Source organism: Astyanax mexicanus, chromosome 2 (genome assembly GCF_023375975.1).
Source record: "Astyanax mexicanus isolate ESR-SI-001 chromosome 2, AstMex3_surface, whole genome shotgun sequence".
Taxonomy (NCBI): domain Eukaryota; kingdom Metazoa; phylum Chordata; class Actinopteri; order Characiformes; family Acestrorhamphidae; genus Astyanax; species Astyanax mexicanus.
In genome coordinates this window covers 53,730,773-53,747,431 of record NC_064409.1, presented here as the reverse complement: position 1 = coordinate 53,747,431, position 16,659 = coordinate 53,730,773, and the positions used below count along the sequence as shown (strand labels likewise).

The following is a 16,659-nucleotide window of genomic DNA, read 5'->3' as shown; positions in this document are numbered from 1 at the left end:
AACAGTAAGGTTTTTAAAAACTTTCGAATGTGTGCATGTAATCAACTTAATTAACTTAATTAAATATAGCCCTTCCCTTCTCAAATTGAGAAGTTTCTACACTACACTTTTAAAATTTGTGTGAAACCAAAATAAAACTTTGGATACTAGGACCCACACAGTTCCGTGTACCTAAACAAAAAAGATAACAGTAAACAACATTGTGACAGGTAATTTTATTAACAAGAACAATAATTAAGGAACAAAGGCACACATTTGTTTTTGTTCTTAAATATGTTGAAAGGTAAAAATTCAAGTTTTCCCATTTGCTGCAACACCTGAGCATTACAATTTGACCTGGCTTTGGTCCAGACAAAATTGTACAGAGATCTAAGCCCTAAGCCAGAGAGAATGGCTAAAATGAGACCTCCTATAAAAATAAATAGATACAGTATGGCATATTTGCTCTTTGGTGGAAAGTTAAAAAGGGAAAGAAAGTAAGGCAAGTAAGTGCATTGCTATGTCTGAGATAGACCAGCAGCTTTTAATAATCCTGACCAATTTCCTGATTATTACCATAAGGCACATTCTGAATGATCAGAGATTGACAATAGGTGTGTCCAAAGTGGCTCATTATAAAAAGCACCATTGAATCTAGTAGCAATAATATAGTAAAAATAAAACACCAAAAGCCCCCCACCACTGATTTCATAAATACAAGAGGTTGTAATAAATGGTACAAAAACATGAAAAAGATTAAAAATGTCATTTCTCATTTGATCGTTCAAGAACTGTAGAAAAAATATTTTTTATAAATTCACCTTCTTCATAGTAAACAAACACGACAGGGAACTGGCATCAGTGAACAACAAACATGGTGCATGAGTGGCTTTTATATACTCATGAAAATATGTATAAATCATCCCCACCTTCCATTCAAATACCATCTGCTTACAACAGCAGTGAAAAGTGAGCCCTTCATGCACCAGTGCAGCACTCTTTAGACCCTGTACAGAAAAGCTATATCCCACTTCCACTCCCAAATCAAAACAGCAAACTATAGGAAATCTCACCAGGTTTAAGGCACAGTCTGAACTACTTCATTTCAGGATGCATCAGTGACATCTGTGCAGTCAGTAGCTCTTACAACATTATTTATATAAAAAAACACACAAAAAAGCTACTTAAACAAGGCAGTATTCAAAGCCTCCACACACAACTACTCGAACACTGATACAAGAGTCAGGCAGTCATATCCAAACTAAGCTGATGGACAAACAGAAAGGAAAAAGCACTTTTCCCTTTTGGCCAGTGTTCTTCAATCTGGGTCCTGGCACCTACCTACCTACCCACCCAGCACCTTTTAGAGGATTGCCTGCTTTAACTCACACAAACACACACTGCAACTCCGAAAGGACTTGATAATGAGCTGATTAGATTAATCGGGTGTAGTGGTAAAAGGAAAAGCCATACATATGCAGGCCAGGGTGGGGAGGGGATGGGGGTGGTAGGACCAGGATTGAAGAACCCTGTTTTAGGCAATCACTGCAACCTATCTCAGCTTTCTCCTTCTGAGGTAGCCGCCTCGCTGAGCCTTGTTCATACGCATGCCAAAGTAAATGACCAAATTGATGGGAACCAGAACAGTGGTCAGCCAGCCCTGTAAGATACACAGGAAATAGAAAGATTGATTAAAGCAAAAATGTAAATACCAGATTTATGTATGTTTAAACTATTTAATTTTTTTTTAATTATTATTTTTGAGCTTTTTAATGCTTTACTTAAACTACACCTACTCAGCAAGCAGCTGTGTATCTAAAAGATTAAAAGCTAGGGGGCAGAACAGAGCTGAAAAGATATTTGTCTGACAGAACTTCTGATTGCACAATAAACGCAACAATAAATGCTGACAGACAGTGTCAGGAAATGTCAGGAATGACTGGTCAGTTTTGTTCAGTCTGTTTTGATCCTTGCTACTTAATATTACACTGACCCCTCTCTTCATGTGTGTACTGCATCTTAAGTTCAGAAGATGTGTACAACCAGTGCTTAAAACAGCTGTCTTGCACAGGTGTGCAAACCAAAACAAAAATAACAATGACTAGCTTTTGATTATCTATACTGTACTTGAAATAGTTCTCATCTTACCATGACTGCATGAGGGAAGTAGCCATTGGTCTGGTCCTGCAGCCCCACGGTGGTCAGCTCAGCAGCTACATAGCGGTCAGGAGTGGGCTTATCCAGAGTGGGTTTCCTAATCTTTGTCATTTTGGTGGCCACGAAGAAAGGCAGCACACTCTGCAGAAACAATAAACTGTTAGACCACACACTCACCCTTCTGATTACGCACTCAACCTCAAGCAACATCTATTAACATATTAATCAAAACACAAATACCTTTGGGAACATGTGAAAAATATAATATAATACCTGGATGATTATTCCCTTGCTCTTGTACTCTGCTTGGAGTCCACGGGAGAAGAAATCGACAAAAGCCTAAAGAGAGGTCATAAACACAACTTTAAAACTACACTTTCACTGTAGAACAATAAGTTATATGAATTGAGACATTCATCAGTTATGGCCCTAAAGGGACAGACTTCAGAGGAGTTTAGGTATTTCCCCCAAAAATCATGGTGTGTACATGGTATATACATAAAATATTGTTTCAGCATAGTAATCATAATATAGCAGAACAAACAAGCAATGGAAGTCAAGATAATGCAAATAATATCTGCACAACAATTTATTTTACTCAAATAGATTTTATATATGTTCTACTGTATACCTTGGCCAAATTTCTAACCCAATCCCAGTCTTGTGGGGGACACACTCCATTTTGTCTGTTCTTTTAGGATAAACCGTAAACAAGCTCCTTGGTTGCCAAGACCAATGTATTAAGTCTTTTTGAGTAAGAAAGGTAAAATATGTATAAAAAAAATAAAAAAATAATAATATGTAATAGATCATTCCAACATTATCATAATGCACGCTGTTTTTCAAAAATTGAAGGAAATATATAATCTAAATTAAACAAGTGTTTAAACAAGGAAAATGGAAACAGTGGGCTTTTTCCTTTTGTATCTAGCAAGTTGTTGCTTAGGACTAATTGGTACTAAAACAATACCTTTCACAGTCCTAATGGAAATAAATGATAGCTTTATTACTAAAAACGAATCAGTAGAAGTTGACGACACGATACTGAGAACCATGTAGATGGAGTTGTACTTGCCTTGGTGGAGGAGTAGACGGTCAGCAGTGGGACTGGGTACATGCCGCTGGCAGAAGAGATGTTGAGAATAACACCTTTTGCTCTGAAATGGGGGAAAAGGGGTTTAAACTTAAACTCTGCTTTAGCACAGCTTTATAATTCTTCTATAATTCTATAAGTCCACCAAAGAAGCTGAAACAAGAATCATGACAGTGCTCTCAAACACACACACACACGCATTTGTGTGTTGCCATGGCACCAGCTTTCTCACGCAGTACCCCTGCAGCTGCAGTAGTGTGCTTTAGAGAGCGGAGGTTGGTCCCATTTGTACAAAATTTTCCCAGCCTTGTGATTTGCCATATTGAGTCATGTGTGACTCTAAGACCAATCAGAGGAATGCATTTGTTACCCAGCCTGGTAAGCAAATACCAAATTTGTAAAAAAAAAAAAAAAAAAAAGTGTGGGGTGAGGGGGTTGGGGCAGTGAATGCTGGACAGCAGGTAAATATTTCTGCACATATATATTCACCACCATGCCTTTGAGTGCTGGCTCTCTTTAAACAAGTTCCAATTTACCTTTTTTTTATTTTTTTTTATTGGTCTTTTTATTTTAATGTTAAGAATTATCTCAGGACTCACCTCGCTTCCATTCTGGGCAACACCAGACGCGTCATCTGGTGGAGAAATTTATAAACATGTTACTGCAGAAATTAAATAGTCAGAAGAGTAATAGACAATTTGGCAAAATCTATAAAATCAGACAAACTTTTTTTGCTTTGTAAATGTGCATAAATTGAAGTATGTACCTGACACACTGAGGTGATATTGACATTGATCATAGTGTTGATGAACTAAAAGAGAAACAAACAATGAGTAAAGGATGATGTCACAAAACAACTGGCAACAAGTACTCATCAATTCAACCTATCATCAATTCAATATCCCCACAAACCTTAGAGTATACTTCCAACAAAACATTCCAAGCATATTAAGGAAGGATAAAGGGCCCACAATGAGCATTGTGCAAAAATCATAATGCATCCAAAAATACACACATACAGGCAGATATACAGAGTCACTGCTAGTCAGTGGGGGGGGGGCAATTAAATCAAAATGAATATTGTGGGAAATGTCAGTAATGAGAACTAGTTTAGTTAGGAGGGTCAGATGAAAGTTCGACCTTTTCCTAAAGAGCTCCAATTTATGACTAGGACCAAACGTACGAAAAAATAAAAAAATGAATGTCTCTCTGAAATAAAATAAAACAAAAGGCTCTTAAAGGAACCAAAAGCAGTAATTTAATGCCACTGTTCAAATGAACACATTTTGTACACTTTAGGAGACAATACAATAGCCATCAATGCTCAGATTATACAACAACTGTCAATTCTACTTACATTGTCAAGATCAGGGATGTGCAGGAAAAACTCTGGATAGGGGTAAGAAATGCCTACATTGTTCACTGTTAAGACAAAAATAAACAAATAGACAAGATTAATTAACCTTTCATCAGACGATCATTTCTAATTTTATCAATAGGTAACTACTAAACCAATGTCAAGACTAACAAGGCCCTTGGCCTTGTGCACAGACTCTTCATACAAGGTTAATGGTAAAAATAGAATAATAAAATCAGTTCAATCATATCCAGACTCACCAAGCACTCCAATTTCAAGGCCACTTAGCGCCGTTTCAATCTTAGGATAGATGTCAACCTGACCAAAATCTACAGCAACTGTCTTGGTCTCCACCTTATAGCGACGCTCTGCAAAAAAACATGAAAGAAATTGTAATCAAAATGATTATTATTTTTTTTCTTTTACAACTTCCGCATGCTCATCAGACAGCAGCTCCTAAAAGTCGATGTATAGAAACAACATTCAGAATGTGACACAATCAGGCAGACATTCTTGTTCTGAAAATGGTCTTTGGCAAAGAATGGAACTCCTGCAATAGCAAAGCCAGTGTACTAAAAATAGCTTGCAGAGAACAGCACTATGGGTTTTGACAGGCAGGTCGTGGACAGCAGGGGGAGCTGTGCACCAACAAATGAGACACTTGCAACTTCCTACACCCCTCCTCTCTACTTCAGTTGACGTGCCTGCAGCAATTAGAATGTATTGTCCAAAGACTCATTTGTCTGAACCCTGTTCGAGGGAGTTATGAGATGAAAATTCCTCTAATGCATCACGATGTGGAGCGGAGCACGGTTATAGGAGTTATATGAGGTGCACAATGGAGACAGAGCTGGGGTGGGGAACTGCAGGCCAGCAAACATGATCTAATAAGTCTATTATGTTAGCAAATATAGAGTCTATTTTGAGAGAAAGTTTCCAGCTTTAAGTAGCTTCGTGACTGTAGCAAAGTGGTCTTGGTGACTCCAAGCCCCCACACTGCCAGGGCATTTGGTTGAGACATGAGCAGAGAATGCCAGGTTTGGCAGGGAGAGACCCAGCTCGTGACTACCCATCACCCCCCCTTCTCCCCCCACCCTTTCCTCCTTTCGGTGAGGCTTCAGCACGACTGTGGTAATGGCAGACTGGTAGCTGCAGAGCCTCATTTTTACCCCTTTTCTGTTTTATATACATGGAGAGGAACCAAATAAAGAAAATAAACCACTGCAAAAAGTCTTTAGGGGCTTAGTCTCCATTTAAAACATAAAATTAAAAAAAGCTTTGCAGAGACTAGATGGACAAGAGTAAAACTGGTTTAGAGCTAAACAGCATGAACACATTAAGTAAGCTGTTATAGTTAATTATTCAGTGAACACACAAAAAAGGGCCAGAATTACATCACAGAGAGAGAGAGAGAGAGAGAGAGAGAGAGAGAGAGAGATCCCTCATTCACACAAACTGCCACTCCCTCACCTCACCATCTCAGCATGCTGAATGAAGGATGGAGTGGCAGAGGGCAAGAAGAAGAAGAATTGGAAAAAGAAAAGAAAAAAAAAAAAAAGAAACAAAGAAAACAGAAAGAGTGAGCGAGAAAACGAGAAGATAGAACGAACTGGCAAAGTCCACAGCGACTGCACCCTCCCATTCAGAAAAAGCAGGGCAGGCTCTGACTCTATGAAAGAGTGACTAGACTCACAGAAAAACCAGGAGAACGCTTCATTATGGGGAAAAAATGCATTTTTCCAAAAGGCCCTCAGAAACAATGGCCATTAGGAAAAAAAGGGACACCATGAAGCATGAGAAAGTCTGCTACATGCAAAAGCAAATGAAAGGGTGTGCAGCAGGGAGGGGTGCAGACGTCAATGAGCATTTTAGACGGAGATCCTCATCTTCCTACACTCTGTGCTCTCAACCCCCGAAAAATTTCCATGACGACAGTCATCAGACAGGATAGCGGGATTTACTGGGAGGGAAGGGAAAGTGAAATTGTTTATGGGCTGGGAGCTATGGGGCCTGGGACAAACAATACGATTTAGCTGGAAATCTGAAGGCTGATGGTGGGATTACATGACATGACTGATAAAAAAAAATCTCATACTTGTAATGCAAGTCAAAAGAAGGTCCTATTCCACAAAATCTTGAACTTCCATTTATCCTTCAATAAGGAGACATCCCCACAATGCAGAAGCACAATGGTGAGCTTCTTTTTTTAAAAGCAGCGTAACATTTTAATACAGCAGCAACTACAGGTTTACAAAGAGTCCAGCGAGAATAGTCAAAGAGCATGTGTGTCGTCAACTGGCGAATCTGACTTTTCATCTTAATTTCAATTTGAGAAGCAGAGGAGGAGGCAGGGTAAGTGAATGAAGTAATTTGATTGTGTAAATTTATGGAACAAATAGATGCGTTTCTATCGCAGACGTAGGCTAGGTGTCAATGGCAGCTCTACTGGAGGATATGCACAAAGGGCACCTGGAGCTCCATGTGGTGCTTTGACTGTGCACTCCTGCCAGGATGCATTAGCTCTCTGGCCAGTCAGCTCTCCAGGCCCACCACCCCGCCTTTCAGGACAGTACTAAAAATAAACTCTGCTTCATTAACATTAGGAGGACTGTCTGTCATTCACAGAGTTGGAGAGGGGTTCTGGATCATTCACTCTCGCATGTGTGGGTGTGGAGGAGGCGTGGGGATACACAAACCATAAAAAAATAAATTAATAAAATAAATACATACCCAAGGACTGTGCAACGTCATCCAGCTTCTCCTGAGTGCGGCTGATAAGCATCATGGAGAATCCTCGTCGAGCAAGCTGTGAAAAATGGAACAAAATCAGTAATTTAGCACAAACAAGTCACAGCAAAAACAAAAACAGCTTAACTACCCATTTATCCTTTAACTGTAACAAACCTACTTAACTAAAGAGCTGATTATAGGGAGCCCACAACATTTATACAAAATATTTGGCAAGGGAATTCATTTGTCTGGATTCAGCAAGATAAGTAAAGACAGCATAATCTACCAAACAATTACTTATTTATTTAAGTCACAATGTGTTTGGTGTTGGAATTGCTTTTTTGTTAAAAAGCAAGACAAATATGTTTTTGTTTGGTTGTGGTTCTGGTAAAAAAAAAATCGAATTTTAACCAAACTGTTAATGCTAACAGTAAGTGAAACTGTACAGACGCCATTTAGCATTAGAACACTAACCCCAAATTAACTGGTGGCCATACTCTTGCACTGAGTCTGGGTTGGGCCATTTACTTTAAATACCGTTAGCATGTTTGCTAAATGTTAAACTACAAGCCCCTTAGCATGTTGGTTGCACTTCAATAGCATGTTAATGCAAGTTGTCCAGTGGTCCAGTAAAACTTGTCTGAAATTCAGTTGGCGTCAAAAGTGTCTGAGACCCTTCTGAAAGGGTATGGTGGCGTGTAAGCAGAGAGGCCCCTTCTCCAGGAGCAGTCCTCTAGTCGCCCTCCCTCCCATGGCCTTGGAGAGAAACCCATCTCCTGATGAGTCACTGTGCTTGCCGTGGAGGGAGAGAAATAAATAAGTAGAGAAACCCTTACCTCCTCCGCATAGGATTTCCCAATTCCATCTGTGGCTCCCGTCACCACTGGAAAAGACAAGAGAGGAAGAGGTCAGGAACAAGAGAGAAAAAAAAAATAGAACAGAGAAAAGACATTTTTTGCAAACACTTGTTGAAGGCTAAGGCTATAAGCTACAATCTTGTTTAAACAAATGTAAAGACAGTTACTGAACACAATGGCCACAGACTGCGACTTTAACAACATTCACTAGAAGAGCAACGATTAGGATCTTGAACTAAAAGCTTTTGGCCTACCACATGAACTCCAGCATTAGCTTTACCATTTTTGAGTGAGAACTCAAGAAATATCATAAATACACTTGGTAGCAGAGTGTTACTACTTAAATGACGGGTTAAACAGGTGCATTTACTATTTTTCCATTAGAGCTATTGGCCAGAAACTGGTAATATAATATGCATAATGCCACGTACAACAAAACGATTCAATACATTGATATTTTGCAATACTGTAAACAAGACAATATATTGTGTGCTTTGTTTTAAGTCAGTTTAGTAAATGTCAAAAAATAAAATGAAAACACAATCCTGTGCATAAATTCTGAGTAAAATCAAAATAGATTTTTTTTGCAATCAGAACAGTGGGATCTGACAACAGAACAATTGTCTTGAAATTATTGAAAATAACTTTTCACATATAAACCATTAAATAAAAACCATTACCGTGTTCGAGAAACAATCCAATAATGCAAAGGGTAATATCGCAATGATCCGATACATCAATATTTTCGTAGTCCCCTATTTTTCTTATAGAATGTAGACACTGTTAGAGCTTGTTCTGATCTGGTAATTAAAATGCTGACTGATTGTAGATTGTCTTAAGGCTCTGATCTTCAAAGATGACAGATGACTGACTGCATTTTTGAAAAGGTAATACAACAAAAAAATAGCTATTTAACAGCTATTTATTTAAAATGTTGTATACATGTGTTTGGGGGCATCATTGCAATGTTCTTCAGAATGCTCACATTTAACACCTTCAGCTCACGAAAGCCTGATCCAGGCAGCGGTCATTCACTAGAGCAAAGCTGTCGGCTAGAAAGAGGGAGAAGAAAGAAGGGAGGGAGGGAGTGATGACGTCCGTAGAGCCCAACAGAAAGGGAGGGGTGAGGAGGGATCCTAGGGACTGCCAAAAATAGAAACAAGAGGAGAGGAGGAGAGAGGGAGACTGCGCAAAGTCAAGGGATGAAGAGGGAGAACTCGATTCACTAGCTATTTTTAAACCTAAGTTAAGAATCAAAAGCTCTCTGGCTCAAAAAACTTCAATGGGCTCAACGGAACAGAATGTGATCTGGAGTTGCCAGTGTAAAAATAATAAGTGTGAAGTAATTTTTAACACTACAATACATCAAATAATGAGACCAACGCTACACCTTAGAAAGCTTGCACAACATTTCAACTGAAGAGCCTTCACCAGTATTGAAACCTTCCGGCAGAAGAGGAGTAATCTTATCAGTGCAACATTCTTGTGGTTATAAGTCACAGCAAGACAATGCTTGGTCTTGCACAAGCCCATGGGATTCCACACTTACAGCATTCCTGTCAAGATCGGTTTGGCAATACAATTTTGACACAATCCTGACAGTTATTCCGGGCATACTTGTGCATATACTTAACTGTGATTTAAAGATGGCTACATGTTCACTTCGAAAGGGTCAAAGATGAGAGAGTGCAGTAAGCACTGCAATTTTGCACCACAATGCAGTCTACACTGGTTCTATAGGAGAAGGAGTGATCTGCTGGTCCACCAGCTAGGTTACATGACAAGATGACCAATTTAAACCTACTAGGCCTACATTTACTATTCAGACAAACAGTCAACATGTCTTTATAATATAAACCTATAGAACTGTACTTGGACAAACCATCTGAAACCTCTGAAAGCCTTTTTGTCATTAATAATCTCAAAAAAACAGTACTCCACTGACCCATACTAGACACAGAATACCCAAAAGCCCCCTCCAGCCAAGTTCCCAGCAGGGCTTAATTGCTCTCACATGAGCAGTGCCATGGAGAGAGGATCTACGCAAGCTGCTGCGTGAGTACTACGAGAAGCACTGACGCTCGACCGGGGACAGGATTGCACGCTGCATACAAAAAGCTGAGCCTCTGTGCATGCATGTGTGTGAAGAAGTGCACTCTGCAAGCTCTGTACAGCAGTGGACTGGAGGCAATAAGAGAAAAGGCAGGTGCAACAGGAGGGGCTGCAATGGCCATTAAACACTGCTCACAATTCAGAACCCTCATCTCCCCCTACCATCACCACCACATTTGGTTGCTATGGTGGGTGAGGAGATAGATGGAAAGAGGCTTATGAGAACAGACCAGTAATTCTGCTGTTAATTCACATCTCACCTCCCCTCCACCCCCATGAAGACAGTGCAGCAGAGGTCGTCAGGGGCTGCTCACGAACATCACGTTCAGAAATACGGACTGTCCCAGCATCGCACAGGCGCACTGGCCCCGCTCCCATTCAATCTTCCTAGGCTAAAAAAAGCAGCGGAGTGAGTAAAAATAGCTACCGCGTCTGGAACAGCCGCTACACCTGAATACCAACAACATGCCCTCCCTCCATCCCTCTCTTTTTCTCTCCCCCCTCCATCACCACCACCACCTCCACCCCCCCTCTCTGCTTTCCCCAGCAACCCAGCTCACCATGGAGCTCTTGCTGCACTACATTAGTGCCAGAAAAGCACTCGAAGCACTCCTGCAGAATTCTGTTCTATTCAACAGGGCATTTCCACTTATTCCCCCTGTACCCCCAAAGGAAACATCAGCATCCTCATCGCCATGCTGAACAGGCTTGTGCTTGTATCACTGTGCTATTCTGATCGTACTCAAATATAGACACCCTATAAAAGAGAGCTAGCTAAAAAAAGAACCATGGGCTATTATATAAGGTGTACCCAAGGCATACACTCTCTAACTGGCTGTTACTGTATGCAATCTGTCGCATCCCCCCCACCCTTCCACCACCCCCCTCCACCCCCCCACACCCAAATGAATGAGCTCGTCCATCTCTGGCTCAGTAGTTCTGCAGAATGCTCAAACACCCACTCATGCTCCTCCTCCTCCTCCCACTCCCCAAAGCAGCAGATCATGCTTTAAATAGCATAGGCCTGTCACATGGCCAGGAGAAAAACTACACAGCAGTTCAACACCCAAAATAGCATCGCTACTCAGATAAAAAGGTGGATTTTTTTCCCTTTATAAAAAAAGAGGCAATGTCAGAAATAGTAGCAGAAAGTTGCATGTTTATAAAAAGACAAGAAAAACCTATAGTTCTCCCTGTGCCTTTTTCTTTAGCCCGCTTTTCCAACTTTAGAATAGTCTATAATTATGAGCCATGCTAAAAAAAGAAAATCAGAAACCACACATAATAATAATAATAATAATAATAATAATAATAATAATAATAATAATAATAATAATAATAAGCAGCTTTGATTATTTTACATTACTTCTTCTACAACATAGAAAGAATTACTAAAAAAAAAAACAAAATGTGATCATTTGGCTTGTGAAAGCCCTACAACATACCGAATGCATGCCTGAGAAACAGGTTTGTAAGGCTGTAAAGAAAGAGGGCAGCAAGGTGACTTTACACAAACTTGCATGCATTCTTTCATGTCAGCTAGGGGGACTCACTAAGAGCATCAGATATTGACAAGCAGACAATTACAGAGATAAAACTGACAACCCAGCCAGACAATGGTGGGAATGTGCATGTTTCACCATGACACAATCAATTTGTCTTTAGTTATTACAATCAAACATTGATCGAGAAACCAAACACTACAATGAGTCTTTGGACAAGCCGTAATATTAATGCAACAAAGTGTATAAACTGATATAGCAGAAGGGAAATGCCAGATGGAAGATTCCCTTTTTCTGTAAATAAATAAATAAAAGCGACTGAGTCGTGACAGAAGAGAAAAGGGAGGGAGGGGGTCTTGGAGGGCAAACAAGTGAGCGAGCGAGCGAGCGAGAGAGAGAGAGAGAGAGAGAGACTTCAGTGATGGAGAGCTAGATGGAGCCTCAGACAGAAAAGCAAAGGAGGAGGGAGAAGAGGAGGGGCTGTAAATTTTACCCAGCATCCCTCTGCAGCACGTGGCAACAAGCGTGTTGGTCACATGAATGGCAGTGCTCTCTTTGAGAAGCCCCCCCCCTCCCCTCTGTTTAATAGCAGCCCCCCAGCCTCTCTCTCCCTTTCTTTCTCTTCCTCCATCACCCACTCACTCAGAACCCTTCTGCCTCCATAGCACAGGAGCCAGTACCATTCTGTCACCATTCACAGCCCACTGCGCCTGCACATTCACAAGCATGCAGCCAGAAACAAACACACACACAGTTGACATTCACTCACTTACAGACACAGGGGAATACATTTCATTCACATGTGCCTTTGCCTGCTATGAATGGGAATTCAGCTATTCACAACTACAGAACATCTCCAAGATCCACCTTTATAAAGCAGAGTGTCCAGCATTTCTTCACTTTCTTTAGTCAACAAAGTGATTAGAGTCTCTGCAAGTGGTGTAAAACAACTTTACTTTAACAGTCTCCCTCGAATTATTGTACTGTATTAACTGAACCCTTTGAATGAAACACCAATCTGTTATTTTCTTAACTGTTGTATGTTATTTTTTAGTTAATAAGTTAATAAAGAAATACTTTATACTTTAAGCTTAAGAAAAAAAAATCACCTTTTAATAAAAAAGAAAAATGTTTAGATAATGGTTATTCATTTAAAGAGCTCAAATATTGTTGGAGGGGCTTGGGGTTTGCAGGACATCGCACTTGACGTTCAAACCTGACAGAGACCCAAATAACCTCAACCTGAGGACAGACAGAAAAAGAGTTCCCTGCTCTAGACAACAAACACTGCCCCCAAAGTTAAGGTTAGCCCGCCCTCTGTTCCAAAAAAAGCCCAAACACACAGTCTTAGACCGAACACGACTTTCAACCCCCAAATGGCGAGATATGAACAAACCCAATTGGACATAAGCATCCTTATATAATCTGTGATACAGTACGACATGTGAAGGAGAATAGAGTGGGGGTGGGCTTCAGCTGAAGACTCACGTCTCATGATTCATGATGTAACAGCATCAGTTATCTTATATACACGCACACACACACAACAGTGTGCTCTGAGGAGAAAGAGAGAGAGACTAAAATCGTTGTCCTTAGAAGGCCTCACTATACAGCACTAAGATGCTTTATTTACATTTAAAAAAAACTGGTTTAACCTGTAAAGCAAAGTGCTTTACAAGTTAAACCAGAGCCCACAGATTATGTGTAATCAATGTGTGTAAAAAGAATTTGGCTTTTTTTTTTATCTGCGTTTGAGAGAAACACAGGCAGCACAGGAAGCATTCATTAGTTTGTGACCTTCACTGAAGTGCAGCACCTCATCTTCACCACCAGGGGTCTCCTGGATATTGTGAGCAGATGAAGAGGGATCCCTGTACAACTGAGGGAATACTAGATTCTGATGCAGCAGCATGACTCACTTTCATAACACAGTGCTAAAAGAACTGGAGACTGTGGCACTGCTGCACAGCTTATCTATTCCCATATAAATCTAGTTATTTTCATCTCTATAAATCCTTGGATGCTTTAAAATTTACAGCTAAAGCAGGGTGGGGAAAAACTTGGTAGTCCACATGTGACACCTACACGAGGTGTGTGTGTGTGTGTGTGTGTGTGGTATAAACACACAGAGGAAACACCTTTAAAACCTAACCTACTTAAAAACTATTTGGGAATGCAGTACATGCCGTTCCTAAAAGTTAATGTAACCCAAACTGCACCTGGCAATAAATCGAACTCAAGTGCCACTGTGAAAACGTCATCTCGCATGAGGAAATCGTCAAGAAGGTGAAACTGGCTCTTGCTCAACCTGACAGGACCAGTGCTGCAGGAATAGCCAGAAGAGGAACGTTTCTACCGGCGTTCACCCCACCAGTTCACCTGCACCTGAATGCTCAGAGCGTGACGCTCACTGGACGGGAATGTTAGACGAGTCAAACTGGTACCCTGACTCACTCAGGGTTTCAGGGTGTGGCCCAGTTCGAGCAGTTCACTTCAGAAACTGTAGCCTATTATACGTGGAATTTAACTCACCCCACGAGAAACAGGCCACAAAAACGCTGTACTGAAGCTAAAAAAAACATGCACGTCGCTTTTTTTTATTCCCCGAGCTCTTAACATTACCTCTGTTTCTCTCTCTGTGCTCATAACCAAACCCGCCACTAGGGGGGACAGGGGGTAGGAGCGGGGGTGGGGGCTAAGCGCTGAAGTGGCTCTCTCTCTGCCTCCTTTCTCCCCTAGCAATAGGCTAGAGAAGATTTGGGTATTTATGAAATGTATTTGGAGAAAAAAAAATAATAATAAAAATACAATTAAATGCCAAATAACCGCCGCATACGTTAAAAAAAAATCTTAATTTAAAAAACCAAAAATTTAATGGAACTTTCCAGAACGCCTCTGAATCCTCCCCTCAGCAGCCACACGTGGTATGGACCCGCATTATAATTGAGATTGGCGTTTTAAACTGCGTCATGTTGCCAAAACCAACCTAAATGGTCCCGACACATGAATTGAGCTGCTGCGGTCGGCGTTACGTGGCTATTAGAAGCCCACCAGCTCATTAACGCCGTTTTATCCACTGAGTCACCGAAGCGTTCAATGAGAAAAAAAAATCCCCACCGTGTTAGTGAGGAGACGCGCAGCGCCTGAGCACAGACGAGAAACTGGAAAACTGGGTCAGGCCAGGCCGATCAAACCCAGGACGGGCTACGTACACTGGAGGGAATGGGTAGAAAATAAAAGTCTAAAATAATACTTTATCCTTAACACTGGTGTTCAAAAAACTTTGTCTAGTTTTTTTAGGGGTAAAAATGTTAGGATTAGAAAAAATAAAATAACCTAAATTGATTGATCCAATTAGTGATTACCCCCACAAATTAAGAATAAATGGGGCGCCCGTTTCTAGAAAGCTGGCATCATTTCCAGCCATGATTTAGTCTGACTTCATCTCAGTGAGTCAAAAGCTGCGATAATGTGCGCACAGTCGGTGGATGTATGGCGCAATCTGTCAACCTGAGACACACTTACCGCCTCTTTATAGACCACTCGGCTCAACACAGAGGGCTTCATTTTCTTAATTATACCGGTCTGCTGTGTTTTTTCTGTGTTTTAATGTATGTACCTAATTTTATCACCATGACACAAACGTAAAGCACATTTCACACGTTTCCCCCGAACCTGTTATCAATGACTGTTGCGGTAAAAACGCACAAAAAAGTTCAATTAGTAGCAGCTGCTAGTAAAAATGTGTGAAGTTGACTCAGTTTTAGCTGCACACTCAGTCGCAGTCAGATGTTGACTCAGCTCCTGAAGGAGGAAGGGCTCCTCCGCTGTGAATGAGCGAACTGAACTCACCTGCCCATTTGCCCAGTTTGGGGGAGAGCAGGTCTCCGTTGCCCATCACCCATATCCTGAAGCCGGAGAGGAGTCGGTAGAGGATCCAGAGAGCCAGAGAGGCCGTGGTGAGCGCCCCGACCCACAGCAGAACAGACTCGGCCCCATGCAGCATTTTCTCCAGCTCGCTGAACACCTCTATGCGGACGGCGGCCTGACCCACTGAAAATTAGGCGACGTGCACTGATTTCACAGCCTACAACGTGCGAGCCCCTTTATAAGCAGGTTGTGGCATCACACCCCCACAACTCCTCTAACATACTAGTCTGGCTGGATTTAAGTGCACACCCCCCACCTACTCGCTCGCCGCCCCGGGCACACCCACACCCACCGGCCATTGGACGAAACTACCATCCTCCACCAGAAACTTACCACTCTTTGGTTAATTTCAGCGCCAATCACGAGGGCTCCTCTCTCATTCATCAGATTTCCTCTCCGCGAGGGGCGGGACGTGAGCGGTGGCGGCTAGCGCGCTGATTGGACAAATGTCCCGGTAACCTCCATCCGGGCGAGCCCATTGGCTGGGATTCAGAACGAGGTTTTCTCGTTTCAGTCAGGATTATGAAACCTCCAAATCCACGTTTTAGGTTTATCAGCCCCCACTATTTTATGAATGAAGCTTTTCGCCCATTGGCCGGAGGAGCCTGCGCTCTCCCGCCTCCCGTGTGATCTCTGGGCGATGCTATTCGGTGAGAGGAATACCGTTCATACTCATTCACGGGTGCTGGCTCAGATATGACTCATAGGGCACCTAAAAAAACAACAAGTCTACCGATTTGGAGCATGACGGCATTTTCTGCTACTGACTGAAAGGCAGGATGGGAAAACGCGGCACAGGCTTGAGAAACCCCTCAGCCTACGAGCAGTTAGGAAATACAGACACTGTACGCCTGTATAGATGATTTCAGCGACTAAGCATAAAAAACTACAATTACCAGGCTCCTCTCGCTGAAATCTCGCGAGAAGCTCGAGTATCTAGGT

General features: G+C 41.5%; 1 protein-coding gene across 1 annotated transcript; it reads right to left on the bottom strand.

Annotated features, from left to right (window-relative positions):
* Positions 1 to 200: 200 nt before the first annotated feature.
* Positions 201 to 15,939, bottom strand: hsd17b12a (hydroxysteroid (17-beta) dehydrogenase 12a). The gene is made up of 11 exons (XM_007244252.4): positions 15,640 to 15,939; positions 8,153 to 8,199; positions 7,317 to 7,392; positions 4,847 to 4,954; positions 4,587 to 4,651; positions 3,996 to 4,040; positions 3,829 to 3,863; positions 3,212 to 3,293; positions 2,410 to 2,475; positions 2,128 to 2,277; positions 201 to 1,639 (listed from the first exon to the last, which is right to left on the bottom strand). Exons 1-11 carry the CDS (start codon positions 15,791 to 15,793, stop codon positions 1,532 to 1,534), a joined length of 936 nt encoding a protein of 311 aa, XP_007244314.1. The 5' UTR covers positions 15,794 to 15,939; the 3' UTR covers positions 201 to 1,531.
* Between the last annotated feature and the right edge of the window lie 720 nt (positions 15,940 to 16,659).